General features: G+C 31.4%; 1 protein-coding gene, 1 long non-coding RNA gene and 1 pseudogene across 5 annotated transcripts; 1 reads left to right on the forward strand and 2 right to left on the reverse strand.

The window, feature by feature from the left end:
* LOC129290061 (F-box/FBD/LRR-repeat protein At5g56420-like) lies at window positions 1-5,777 on the reverse strand. The gene is made up of 5 exons (XM_054926774.1): window positions 5,410-5,777; window positions 5,054-5,351; window positions 4,816-4,959; window positions 4,493-4,735; window positions 1-378 (listed from the first exon to the last, which is right to left on the reverse strand). Exons 1-5 carry the CDS (start codon window positions 5,775-5,777, stop codon window positions 1-3), a joined length of 1,431 nt encoding a protein of 476 aa, XP_054782749.1.
* A 1,992-nt stretch (window positions 5,778-7,769) lies between these two features.
* On the reverse strand, window positions 7,770-10,380 carry LOC129290533 (uncharacterized). 4 transcript variants are annotated; one of them, XR_008588428.1, is made up of 5 exons: window positions 9,736-10,380; window positions 9,386-9,492; window positions 9,110-9,166; window positions 8,595-8,693; window positions 7,770-7,944 (listed from the first exon to the last, which is right to left on the reverse strand). It is a non-coding gene; the product is annotated as an uncharacterized LOC129290533 (long non-coding RNA). The 4 variants fall into 4 exon arrangements; XR_008588429.1 differs by having other exon boundaries at window positions 9,346-9,492; XR_008588431.1 differs by lacking the exon at window positions 9,386-9,492 and having other exon boundaries at window positions 10,111-10,380.
* A 2,538-nt stretch (window positions 10,381-12,918) lies between these two features.
* Window positions 12,919-14,948, forward strand: LOC129290062 (uncharacterized; annotated as a pseudogene).

The following is a 14,948-nucleotide window of genomic DNA, read 5'->3' on the forward strand; positions in this document are numbered from 1 at the left end:
CTACTGCCTGCACACACCCCACATAATCCCTTCGCCGCCGTCCCCTTCATGAATCGAACCTTCATGGCCACCACTACAAGCATCCATAGATGATTCAATATGAGCCGTGAAATCAAGAGCTAGAGTTGTCAAACGTTCATTAGGGTCAGCGATTTTGGTGGTTGCAAAATCGAAGGCTAGCTGAGTGCTTGGGACAACAATCCTCAGGATTTGAAAGCACTCACCAGGTTTCAAGCTTTCTTTGCAAACTTTGGCTCCGAGGCAGAAGACTTGGCGTCCATGGCTAAGAACGCTCATCAAGGTGCTTGTGGGGAATTTGCGATCAAATCGTCCAGCAATGATGTGGCATTCTTCATCTGTGCGATGGGTGCTTTGTCCCTTGCATCACTCAAAATTCTTGAGAAAGCTACTGTTGCAGTGGGATACTAGGTGGAGAAGAGCTAATAGCGTCGAGGGTGAGAAAGAAGACCATTAATCTTGAAAAGGGCAATTTGGTCTTTTCAAATTTTAAGTATATATTTTTATTTCAATTTAATAAATTTTAAGGATTTCATTTTCGTACCAAACACTTTTTTAAAATTCAATTTTATTTCAATTCTAATTTTGATTCTAATTTTAATTTCATCAAAAATTCTTTTATCATATCAAACGAGGCCTTAGTATGGTTCAAAAAAAAATACTGTCATAATTTTCTTATTGTTTTAAAAGAGGTTGGTGGCAAATGTTGGCCCACATGATTTTCCGAACATTAAGATCTCTATTTCCTCTTTAAAGAATAACAATATTAATCAGAAATAGTAGCAATCAGTGGATCCGGAATCCACGCATGAAAATCTAGGAAAAGATTCTGTCAAAGAAAAGGAGAAAAATAATAGTCAAAAGGAAATTAACAAAGTAAATGGCCAATTAACCATGGGAAAATGGCTGTCCCCGTCAAAAAAATATGGCGGCCAACCCTAAAAAGGCAAAAATCTACAATATAAAGGATATAACATTTTTAAAATTTCATCAATTTTTGATTATTCGTAGATGGAAACTTTATTATTATTTTCAAATTTGGCTGATACTGCTTTTAATATTAAAATATTATATGATTTTTATTATTTCCATACTGTTATATATGTCAATATTATTCAATGTAATTAATAAAATCTACCTCACTGATTTTATGGAATGCATAGAAATTAAATGTGTTTAGTTATGATAAGCTCGTAACAAAAAATAAATATAGAGAAAGTGTGAAGCCAGCCATTTAAGCGATACATCAATGTAGAATTCAACACCCTCACAGAATGTTTTTTTCTCCCCCAGTTCATTTCTCTTCAAACATTTTATCTTTTATTTCAAAGGTAAAAAGAGATGGGGATGAACCTCTGTCCCAACGGCTTGCATGTTACCCCTTGCAGTTCATGGCAGCTTGTAGAAATAGCTGTGGTCACTTAAAACACAAATTTTAGGAGTTCATGTGAATGCAAAAAATCTTGAATTATTAATAAGGATTAGCCTGACGCCTATGGGTTCAAAAGTTTGCACTAAAATTAATATTTTTCTCAAGTTTGACATTTATTGACATGACTCAGGGATGGACCTAAAAGCCAGTATCATTCTTTTCTTATTTTAATACATATATAAAGTTAAAGTACCTTAAGAATAAGCTTCGAAGTGTAAACAAAATAATATAAACCCTAAAATATAATATAAAGCATAATATTTTTTAGTCTTCAAAGTTATGGTTTTTTTTTTTTTAGGTTAACTACAATTATCTTCCTATTGAAAGCAATCATATTTAAGGTATTGTCGAGAATTAAGTGTAGACATCTCTTCTTGCAAAAGTTCAAATATTAGTTTGCCATATTATAAGATATTAGCCCTTTTTATTAAACCCAACTGTTTTGTTTCTTCAACTAAAAGTTTAAAACAAAATTATATGGGCTTACAAGATAGTCCAAGCTTGAGTTTCAGCTTGTTTTTGAGTAGTTTATAAGAAGAGGGCCTAACAACCCTCTTGTATATCAAAATCTCCTAATTTTTTAAGGCCAGCCTTCAATTTTTACAGAGCCTAGAAGGGTAGTTTGATGGAATGTATTGATTGCTCTAAAACTATTCTTAATTGAGCCTAATAATGCTTAAATACGATACAGTCAAAAAGTCATATACAAAAAATGATATGTTTTGAGAAGATCTGAAACACTGACCAAAATGATAAATGAGATCATAAAACACTAGAATTGCAACCATCCCGAAACCTTCTTTTCAATCAAAGATGGATAGGAGAACCGCATAATATTGGGACAATGATCCAATGAAGCAAGAGGTGAGTGCTCTATACATCCATAATTCATATCACACGAAGTGCTCAACATTCACTCAGGCTTCAAATTAATGGCCAATAATCCCCTACCAATCAGATTGGATAATGGCATGTATTCCTAATGGATTCTCAACAAACATGTTCCAATTTGTTTTTTTAAAGGAAAAGCTTTGACTTTAGTTTTATCGCAAAAAGTCAAAAGATAGATAGAACATCGACAAAAACATATATACATTGTGGGTGGGTGGGAGGATCCCACCTCATACATTGGAGCATATTTCACCTTATAAGTTAAACAACAGTTACAAAAATAGTTATAAACTACCTAACAATATTTTCAGAACTAGAATGGACATTAAACCATAAAGGCTAGTTGTTCACGGTTTATAATAATTAAATTTATATATACATATATATGTAATTAAATTAATATGCAAGTGTGAGTGTAATAATATAAATATAAGAAAAAATGAAATTGTTATGTAACTTGAAAATATGAAATTTGAGCCACCTAATTCAACCACTATTTCAAGATTTTTTTGCGGTTTGTGGTCCAACTACTTGTTAGCAGTGGTCCACTAGCTAAAATTGCTAGATGGTTCAAATCAAGTTATTAAATTGATCAGCCAGTAGTCCAACTAGTTGGACCATTAAGTCTGGTTTTGAAATCATTGCTACGTAACAATGATGTTCTTATATAGGCAAAGAAAAGCTAACGTTTAACATAGTGTTTGGTTCAATAGAAAAAAAAAGAGGGAGGCAAGAAAATTTTTTTGGAAGAAAGGAAAGAGAAGGTATTATATGAAGGGGATGGATTTTAATAATCCTTAATCCAAATCCAAATCCCTTCAATATGGAAGAGAGTGTCAGGAAGGGAAATTCATATGGTGTGTTTGAATTAATAAGGATATGGATTTAGATTTGGTTCAAATCCATTTCTTTTTTTATTTTCTTTTTAATTCAAAATTCCTCTAATACACTAATTATTTGAAATTTCAATCACTTCAAACACATCATTTTCTTTGTATTTTTATTATTGACATCTTTATGACTCTTGTATGTTTTCTTATCTCCCGTTGATTGAAAAATATTGGCAAGCTTATCACTTTCAAATTTTTATTTTTGTTTTGAATATCAACTTATCTCTCTTCTTCATTTTATCCAAACAAAGAATTTTGAATTCGAGATTTTAAATCTAAATTCATTAATGCAAATGCTACCTTTTTTTTTTCTCCCCTCAATGTTGTTTTAACCAAACAAGAGGATGAGAATACCTTTCCTCCATCTTTTTGAACCAAAACAAGGAGAAGGAAGCAAAATGCCTCCCCCCTTCCTCCCTTCCACTCCAACCAAACATACCTAATTTTTTTTTTTGTAAAGCCATTACATATTAATAGAATGAAAGAAAATTAAAAAAAATAAATAAAAAATAATTTTTATATTTAATCTTTGAATATATAATTATTGAATAATAGTTTTAAGAACCATCAGTTATAAAATTGAAAAAAAAAATGAGAACGGAAAAGTAAATAGCTAGAAATAAGCATTCCATAAGATGCAATTTGTTTAGTCTAAATACTTGTTTGGTATATAAGAAAATTAAAAGTAATAAAGACAAATTATATGAGAGATAGTAACCAGCTATTCATTTACAATTTAGTTAATTTCCATAATCTAGTCAAAGGTTCAACAAGTTCTCCATACAATATATTGAAGAAGCTTTAGTACTAAATCCAATTCATCATTATTAGAAAAGTAAGAAGAAGTATAATTAATCAAAATATATGTCTCATGCTCACATTAATTAATACATGGGTAAATTTGGAAAAAAAAATCAAAAAATATCGAATGTCCTCTATTATGAACCAAGTTTAGTTGGAAAAGATGTTTTGAACAGGAGGAAATATATCATATGAGCTAAACAAAGGTTAGAAATCTGCACAGCCCAAAGATAAAGAAGATCTTCTCACATCAAGCAGAAGCACAACTGAAACAAACTCCATGAAGTGCCCTGAAATATGATAAATATGTTTCTAAGATGATAATGATGTACAACGTAAAATATTGCCCAAGATAGTCGGAAGGGAAATCAGCCAAAATAAAATAAAGAAAGAAAAACATGACAAACGAACATTTGCTATAAATTTCAGAAAATTAATGGAACAAAAGCCTGCAATTCACAGAACCTCTAGGACATGATGATAATCTTGTGATCATTTGGAGTTTCGAATTTTCATTTTCCTTTTTAGAACTGCAAATGGAGATGTCCCTCAAAACACTTGCGTTCTTCATAATAAATGCTGCAACTTCAAACTCACATTCCGATCCTCTATATTCACCGAGATAAAATTTCCTAAGATGCGTTGAAAGACATTGAGGAACATCAAGCATTGAATGATCCTTCAAGCTTCTCTTAAAATCCAGCTAACAAAACATAATACACATATCAGTTAGAAAACTAACTAAAAGTGGTGTGAGCATGAATTAAGTTAAAATGAACAAACCTTATGAATAGTAAGAATTTCAAGTTTTGGGAAACTTCCAAGACATCCCAAAAAGTTATTCCCATCATCAATTAGCCATAAGATTTCCAGGTGAGTTAAATTATAAAATGTTGGAATATCAGACACAAGTAGCATGCACCCCATCTGCATTAGGAAAAAGAAACAAACAAACAAAATTTTATGGATATCATCAATTTTGATAATGAAAAATCACTACAATATAAATCATTATTAGTACCTCATCAGCAATCTGAAGAAGCCTAACATTACTAAAAGCTTTCAACTGAATCCAAGATGGATTATGAACTTTTGCTGACACCAAATGTTCAAGCCTTCCAATCCTGAGGACGGATCTATTAGTAGACCAAGATTTTAATACCAAGTCTTCAAGAAGAGCACACCCATTAAGAATATTAATGGCCGATTCAGGATTTGAAAATTGAACTTTCACCAGATGCAATACTTTGAGTGAAGGCAAATTAACATATCGAGCATTCAGCATAACATGAGCCAACTTTAAAACCTTAATGGTACTGCTATGGAAAATGCAAGCAGGCACATCAACGTGACTAGGGGAATTTAAATATGAAAAACCATAGCTCCAGATGCTCGACTTTACGATTTATCAGTGAGTTAATCCACATATTAATCCTGATAAGAGGCACCTTCAGTTTCTCACACTTGAGACGAAACATGTTTATCGGTTTGGGATCTGACAAGAACAATACTGCATCTACAAATTGAATGAAGCCATCAGGTCTAGAAAATCCAGTGTCGTGAATGTCAAGAGCGGGCATTGATAGCCCTAGCTCTCTCCACCTCTTGGACAAGATCAAGCTCTTGGATATGGCTTCTTTTATGGGAAGAAAAGAGAGGATGTGATGAAGCAGGGGGTCTGGTAAGCTGCTAATCCTATCACTCCCTCGCTGTCTAGGCTCTACTTTTGCCATGCCGTACGTCATCGCTTCGCCGGATGAGTAGAAATTACAGAAGAGGATATCGGAGAAGTTTTACAGAATGAAGCTTAATTACTTGGATTTCTGCCGGAGACCGGAGGGCTACGAGTTGAAGGCGATGGCTTTAGAAGAACTTAAGAATAATGGATGAACTAGGATTCAGATTTAGATATTCAAGAATGGATGTGAAAAAAAAAAAATAGTTGTTGTATTATTAAGTCAGGTTAGCTGCACATTTTTCTCTCCTTATTATGTGGACGATCAGCTAATTATTTTTTCGATAATATCATATTGTTATTTTAAGATTTTATCCGCAGGTCGTTGATTTAGCTTTTATTTATGCTGTGATTTGCTGCATTAATTAATTCTTCTATACAAATAAAAAATCATATTAATGGAGTTATTCCCGTTTTTTTTTTTTGCCAGAAACATGAAATATCATTTAAAATTGAAGGATTTAAAACGACGAATTAAGTACGACAAACAACAAATAAATAAAAGAAAGAACACAATCAAAAATACCCTAAACCTAATAAAAATGACAAAAAGAAAGAGAAGAAACCACACCACCGGGATTTCTTCCTATTTGCTATATTAAAAAATTGTATTTAATCTGATCCAATTATTGATTAAATCTTATAACATTCAATTTACATATAAATATGTGTTGATATGCATTGGCTTTCGTTTTAAGGATTAAGAATAATTATTAAAAATAGTTTGTATTTGACCATGCTACTCCTAATTTTATATTTTTTCATTTTATATTTTATATATTTTAGGAAAAATTAATTAATTTGCAGGTTCTTATAGTTTTTTTAAATTTTTAATTGAGTTTCTATAGTTTATTTTATTTTAATTAAACCTTTATAATTTAATTCATTATATATGTGTGTATAAATTTTTGTAATTAAAAAATCAATAATAAATTATTTATTTTCTTTAAAAAAATTAATTTTCAAATTATGAAGACCTAATTCAAATAAACTGTAGGACTTAATTCAAAGTTGAAATAGGAATATGCTACAAAGACCTAAAGATATATTTTTGAGAAAATTACAAATAGATCCCGTGAAAGCAATTTATTTAAAAATAAATTATATGAAATTTAAAAACTATAATCAAGTTTTTTAAAATTTATATGTAATTTGAAATTGGGTTGAAAAGATGCTATTACCTTTTAAATATAATAGTAGACTGAAAGTTTATTTACAATTTACTTACAATTGTTACTTCACAATTTATAAGTAAAATTTAATTCATTAATCTTATTTCATATTTTATAAATAATATATTAAAATTGTATTTACTATTCATTTATAGTTATAACTTTACAATTTACACGTAGAATTTCTTATTTTATAAATCCTATTCACATATCCTATTTTGTGTTTTATAATTAGCAAAAATTCTTAATTTATTTATAAATATTCAAATTTTTTTACAAACTATCATATCTCTTTTCCATTACTCTGTCCCTAGCAACTTTTTTAACAACAACATTTTTGCCTTCTAACAATATTTAAAAAATGTAGCAAAAACTTTTACCTATACTTTTAGGCAACATCTTTTAATTGTTACCTAAACTAGTGTAACCAAAAATCTTTAGCAACATAAAATAAGCTACAATTATTAGCTAACTATAGGCAACAGTTTTGAAATGTTGCTTAAAGTTACTATATTTAACAACTGTAGCCTAAATGTCCTATCCGCAACAGTTTTAAATTATAAATATAAATCTATTTAGAGCACAATTGACAATTGTTGCTTAATAAAATATCAATGGCAACAACTTATAAATGTAGCATTAATTTTTTTAAAAAAAATGTGTCAAATATCAATTGTCACGGTAAATAAATATATATAACAAAAACAATTCAAGAAGCATGATTAAGTGATCAGTTGTAGCATTGAAATACAATCAATAATAATTATATTGTACATAGTGAAGTACATAAACTTTTGAACATGAATCCATGTGCTTATACACAGCCACACTAAAGAGAATTTGGTTTGATCAAATGGATATATATAATAATGTAAGTATGACAATAGCACTACATTACATTGAAAGCAAGTCTGTATATCAAAGTAAATGGAAACCCTCATTTATATCTCTTCAACTATTTTGTTGGAGGTCTTCATTAAAATCTCTTTAGTTAGAACCACCTTCCTACATGAGAAAAATATAAAATATTGTATCAAATAAAAAATCTTGCCTCATGATATTAAAAAAAAAATAATAATAATAATAAGCTTGCAAGTATAAATTCACAATAGAGGAAGGCAAACTTGTTTCACTCCATAAAAAAAGATATGTTAATGAATTTTGGATCAATTCCTACACAATCCAATAAATATGTTAAACCTTTGACCAAAGGAAAATAATCCATATTTACCTAAAAGCATTATGCTCAATCTTAATCCATATTAACCTTGTTAAGTTTGGTCTTGTTAATTACAACATATTAATTCAATTCTTTCATTAGCAAATCTGATAGTGAAAAGAAAAGGGAAAATGAGAACACAAATATGCTAGTGTCTGGAAACTCTATTCAGTGAAGAAAAAAAAAATTCCTGTTATGTTTTGAAGACAAATATAATCTGACAAGCATGAAAAAAATAAATACCCACTACAAAATTCAATTCAAATGGAAATTAAATACAGGACTTCTTAACCAAATGAAAGGTTCAAAACAGTCCACTTATAGCACAAAAAAAGAACCAATGAAAACAAGAATGTTCAACGCTAAACATAACCAATAAAAACCAAGAATATTTTTTTATGCATCAAGATTTAAGTGCAAACGGTAGGAACATCACTTTATGTTTTTGCTGCACTGTTACACTTCAATTTCCTCCACTAGAGTTTTGTCTGAGGAAAGCTTCAATAAGTCGCTTGGCTCCTCCCTCAGCAATTCCCTGCGTGGAATTTCAGTTCATATACACTACATTCAATTCTTCAAATAGTTGCGAAATCTCATCACCTCAGGTTCAATGGCTTACTTAAAATAAATAAATATCACTCTTTATTCTACGAACATATTAAGAAAACTCATCCTAATTGAATTTTGAACTTCACTGTTCACTTTAAAAATAGTTCATCTTTTGCTGATACAGAGTTGCTATAGTTTTGGTTCCAAAAAAAAAAAAATAGAGTTGCTACAGTTTAAAAAAAGGAGGTAAATTAGAAAACATTATCAGATCACCATGCCATACTCTCCAACCAAATGAACTCAGATAAAAGATAAAAAAAAAAAATCAAAGGCAACTACGATTCATATGAAGCTCAATGTTAAACAAGAACAAAAAGGTGAGATGGGTAGATAAAAAAAAACCTTTCATGATAAATTGGCAGAGCACCCTTCCACTCTAGTCAACTCCGCATAAACATGCTACATACATGTTGCACAACAATTATAATCCCAGTTAACAAATTTTAAGGTAGCATGCACATAGTTTAATAGAATTGACACAAACACTTTTGCCAAAAAAAGAAAAAAAGAAAAGGGAGCTGGCATTTGGCACATGAAAAAGCTCGAATAACAAAAACTCTAAGAAGCTGAATTAAAACCTTGTGATTGACTTAATGCTTATTTAACTTTATGGCTGACCTATGAAGCTGCCTTTAGGCCCACGCCTCTGTGATCTCCCAATTGTTGCCTCATCTCACATATAGCAAATATCAAATAAAAGGCAAGGTATGTAGCTCCATATGACACTTGCAAGGTATTAATTAAAAATTCATATCAGTATCTAAGTCCAAAACTGTGTAACTGTGTGAGCATGCTGCCTTGAACTACAACTAGAAGCAAAACAATTAGTTATAGTTTTAAGATGAGTAAAAACCACTATCAAAGGAATCAGATCTCAGTTTCGAGAACAAATGCTGAGAAAATTAAAATTTTAGACATTGTAGAGAATAACTCTTAAAGGGACAGTTACGAAGATTAAAAAGCCATACTTTGGTATAAAGTTCCTTAGCCTTTTCCAAATGACTAACTTCCAGCTTCAGATTTCTCTTCTCAATTTAAAAATGAACGAACAGAGCAACACATATTAACAGAACATTCACAAAACTCTGTAATTTCGAGAAACTAAATTCTGCTTCTCATCTTTCCATCATCCTTGTCTTCTTCTCAACACTGCTTCTACTTCACACTCCATTCTTAATTCTTAATTTTGCAAAACCCTCAGAATCAGAACCATGTTTATATCAGTTCAACTATAAACATTGAAATTAGTTGCTGAATCAAAAACCAAACAACAGCTCAAGCAATATGATGAAGTTGTAAACATATAAGAACCACGAGAAAAGGCATAGCAGAAAAGGCTTTACCTATGAGCAACACGAATCAGAGATAGAGGTGAATTAGAGGCTATCCATGAGCGACGGGAATCAGAGGCAGAGCGAGAACTCGTTCAACAGCGGAGGACAGAAATCTCGATTGACGGTGAAGAAATCTACATTGACGACGGAACTTCATGGCAAATGTGGCAAAGGGTAGACGCGAGAACTCAAGGGCACGGGGGAAGGCTAGGGCTACATCTTGCATCTCTGGTATGTGGTTCTGCTTCTGTGTTTGTGAAGACAACGAGGATGGGCGGAGCGAAAGAAGTAAGGCAAACGCTGTCGTTCAACACTACATGAAACAGTTAATAAATGGTTTTTTTTTTTGACCAAAGAGTTAATAAATAGTTCAAAAATATATATTACATAGGTTATAGTTTTTACTTATCGTTTATTTGAAAAATAAAATGCTACAGGTTAAAATTGTTGCCAATATTATAATAGGCAACAGTTTCAAATGATTGTTTAATAGTTATATCCAAAAATAGATATCAATAGCTACTTTTAAAAACTGTCCTCTATTTGTATTTTAGGCAACATTTTTATAATTGTTTGTAGAAAAATTATTGTCTATAGGAAGTTTAAATACTGGATAATGGAAACTAAAACTTAAAGTGTATAAAATTTAAATTAAATAATGAAATCTTAACAATTGATTCAGATAAAGCCTTTAACATTAAAACAATTATAAAAACAAAAAGAAGTATTAGTGTTGATCACAATTGATTGTGATGAAGGATCATGAATTTTGCCTTAACATTCCAAGAGAGCGAGCGATGTGAACAAAGTGAGCGATATGCATAATGATGAAGGAGAACAATGCATCCGATAGTATGGCAGACTAGTGAAAAGTGCGAGCTTACTATTTAATTTAGATAGAGGGATATCTTTGTCATTGTAACCTAATAAATAAATATATCTCACTCTAACTTTAAATTACACTTAACTATATTTCAAAAGACCTACCCATAGTTTTTAAATTTTGCGAGATTTATTTTTAAATAAGTTGCTTTCATGGAATTTATATGTAATTTGTCCTATATTTTTCATATAATGTAAATATGGATAACGACACATTTAGCCTCTCAAATTTGTTTCAATTATCAATTCGGTTCTAGAAGTTTAATTTTTATCAATTTAGTTTTTTATATTTTTTTAAATTATCATACGAAGTCTTTTAAATTTTAAAATATAAATTGACTCTTAAAATAATTTAATATGTAAAATATATTGATATGACTTGGCATGTACGGGGAATTAACGAAGAATAAATTAATCCTCAAATGCGCTGACAATGTGTTGACATGTGTGCTTTGACATCCTAATTATATATATAGATGGATTGCATTTTCCCATTTTTTCCAAATGGTTAATTATTTACATTTGAAATTTTAATCCGAATTATTTTGTGACTTTTAAATTTGTATCAGAAGCAGCTCACCAAAAGAGAAAGTACACAATTATAGTAATTACTAGTTAAATCTATTAATTCTATTTCTATTTCTTCCACGATATATCAGGTCTTTTAATATTAATGCAGCAGAAAAATATGCTTAACGAAGTTTTCATGTTTTAAATTAAATTAATTTAAATAAATAGAATAAAATTATATATATATATATATTCAACTTTAATTAATTTGCTTGTTTAAATTGGATTTCTCTCGTCGTATTTAAGGGGGGCGGGAAAAAAAACGTATCTATACCTTGTCATGGGCTCAGTTTCGGCGCTCATGCGTCGTGTTTAGGACCAAAACACTGCCATTTGGCAATGTTTTTTTTTTATTTTTTTAAATCACAAACTCATTATAATAATAATAATAATAATAATAATAATAATAATAATAATAAATATTATAAAATTATTATTTTAATATTTAATAAAAAATAAAATGTTAAAATGTTAAAGTTGAATCTGAATAGTTTGACTCATTAAAATTTAATTTGAACAGTTCATATATAAATTTTAATTTAAACAGTTTAAAACTGTACTGAAAAAATTAGAATTGAAACAAAAAATATTTTATTTTTTATTTTATTAATTTTGCATAGTTGTTTATCTATGAAAAATAATATTATTTAAGACATGATCGTATATTAAATATAGATACTTTTCTTAACAAGAATTCAAATATTGATTTGTTATCGTGTAAGAAATTAACTCATTTTGCTAAATTCAACCCCAATTTTAAACTCTTCAAATCATTTTTAAATTTTTTTTCAGTATAATTCTAAACTATTCAAATTAAAAATTTAATTTGAGCTACTCTAATTTAATTTTATCATCTTAGTATTTATTTTTTTATTAAATATTAAAATAATAATTTTATAATATTTATTAATTATTATAATAAGTTTGCGATTTAAAAAAAAAAAACACTGGCAAACAGTAGTGTTTTTGGTGCTGAGCACCACAGTACTCATCTTAGGATGAGCACCGAAACCAATTCCACCTTGTCATTTAGGAGAACCCCTAAAATAATGCCAGATTTTATTTTTCATTCTAAATTCAAAACTTAGAATAACATAGGTACTTTCTCCATTTAAAAATATAAGGTATTTTTTGAGGAGTTAGATATTAAAAATATAATGTAAGGTATTTTTAATTTTTCAAAGTATAATTATTGCTTTTTTATCCAAACATATCTCTTTTGATAAATAATTTTATATTTATTATAAGGTGTTTAATAAAGGTAAATATATAAAGATAGAGTTAGTTTAAAAGTAGATAAACTATTTATTTGAAAGTAAGATTTAATTAAAAATGATTTAATCAAAGGAGTATTTATTTTCATTAATGAGAAAGTCCATATTTCTGGTAAAAGAAATTAGAATCACACATATTGAAATGGCCATTCCTCTGGTTTTAAATTAATTAATTGTTTTAACTTCATGTGTCTTGGTGCCGAAGCAAAAGCTTTCAGGTTTCAGCAATAAAAGCCTATTCGTTCATTCTCTCTTCCTCGTTGGTTTCATCATCTCACAGTCGTCGGACGATCACGTGGCTATTCCTGTGGGTCCTCCAGAGATCTACAACTCCGACTACTTGGCCGAATTTAACAAAACCAAGAATAAGGTCTTCACCGAGAATTATTCTCCCACCTTCCTCTCCACCGGCGATCCATGTCTTGATTTCTTCTTTCATGTCGTTCCTGATACTCCTCCTTCTTCTTTGACTCAAAGGCTTCACTTAGCTTGGTCCCATGATCCGCTCACCACCCTCAAGCTCATCTTCAACCTCCGGGGAGTCCAAGGAACTGGAAAAGCCGACAAGGAAGGGTTTTTACGCCGCCGCCATTTGGCTTCACACTCATCATCCCAAAACCCTCGCGTTCAACGTCCCTTCTTTGCCGAAGTTTGGCTGCTTCAAGGACTTGCCTGAGATTCTTTACATAATCTTGGAAGGTCTTGATGTGCGAAAGGTTCAAAAACAAGATTGGCACAGAAGAAAAGGAATCAGCAAAATGTGGGAGAAGCTCTTCAGCATAAGGTGTGAAAAGTACAAGAAAATAGTGACCAGAGAAGAAAAGAGATTAGCCATGGCTGAGAAACTCGTGAAGACATATCGAAGTTATCCCCACTTTCGCTTCCTGTACGATTGCATCTCCGATCATTTTGCTGAATGTTTAAAGGCTGATATAGAATTTCTGAGACGCGGTGAATCGGAAAAGATCACCCTCGCAGCCAAATGGTGTCCCTCTCTTGATTCCTCACTCGATCGCTCTACACTTCTCTGTGAAAGCATCGCAAGAAGAATCTTCCCTCGAGAATCGTATCCTGAATATCACGGCCTAGAAGAAGCCCATTATACTTACAGGATTCGTGACCGTTTAAGAAAGTAAATTCTGGTTCCACTGAGGAAAGCTCTAGAGCTACCAGAGATATACATGGGAGCCAATCAATGGCGTTTAATTCCATACAACAAGGTTTCCTCACTGGCGATGAAACGATACAAAGGCAAGTTTATGCGGCACGACAGGAAGGGATTTAAAAGGTATCTGAAAGCTGTTGAATCCGGCAAGTCCACGATCGCCGCCGGTAAATTGATTCCCCGCCATGGCTGGGTGGAAGAGTTGCAGAGGAAGAGAATGGTGGAAGACTTGGTCACTAAAGGTAAGATGAGGAACAGCTTGGCCATCTGTGATGTGTCAACAAGAATGGGAAGAATGCCTGTGGCATTGGGACTATTGGTATCTGAAATGAGTGAAGAGCCATGGAAGGGGAAGCTAATCACATTTGGTTATAATCAGAACCCACAGCTACATTTGATAGAAAAAGAAGACCTGATGTCCAAGACAAAGTTCTTGAGGGGGGAAATCTAATAAACCCTGATGATTTCTGGCCGGGGGGGGGGGGAAGGAGAACAATGAGCCTTAGTTTTCAGAAGGTGTTTGATACAATATTAGAGGTGGCTGTGAATGGGAATCTAAAAGAGGACCAAATGATTAAGAGGTTGTTTGTTTTCAGTGACATGGACTTTGATGGCGAACGGAAATCAGAAGATATTTTGGAAACTGATTATGAAGCTATTAGGAGAAAGTTCAGAGAAAAGGGGTATGAAAACGCTGTGCCTCAGATAGTTTTTTGGAATCTGAGAGTGTCTAGGGCAACACCGATGCAAAGTAATCAAGAAGGTGTGGCACTGGTGAGTGGGTTTTCAAAGAATATGTTTAAATTGTTCTTAGATGATGATGATGATGGTGTCATCATTAGCCCCAAAGATATTATGGAAGCTGCAATTTCTGGCCAAGAATATAATCAGTTACTTGTGGTGGAAGAAGATGACCTTTTCGAGGCCCTAAACGTGTGAGCAGCTTCAAGATCAGA

Source organism: Prosopis cineraria, unplaced genomic scaffold (assembly GCF_029017545.1).
Source record: "Prosopis cineraria cultivar Desert tree isolate PC_DT_omini unplaced genomic scaffold, ASM2901754v1 PC13, whole genome shotgun sequence".
Lineage (NCBI taxonomy): Eukaryota > Viridiplantae > Streptophyta > Magnoliopsida > Fabales > Fabaceae > Prosopis > Prosopis cineraria.

Excerpts from the sequence above, each read along its gene's own strand:
- LOC129290061 (XM_054926774.1), bottom strand. The coding sequence starts at position 5,777 with ATGACGTACGGCATGGCAAAAGTAGAGCCTAGACAGCGAGGGAGTGAT. Across the intron at positions 5,352-5,409 it reads GTCGAGCATCTGGAGCTATG|CAGTACCATTAAGGTTTTAA; the intron begins GTTTTTCATATT and ends CATTTTCCATAG. Across the intron at positions 379-4,492 it reads CATCATGTCCTAGAGGTTCT|GGACAAAGCACCCATCGCAC; the intron begins GTGAATTGCAGG and ends GAGTGATGCAAG.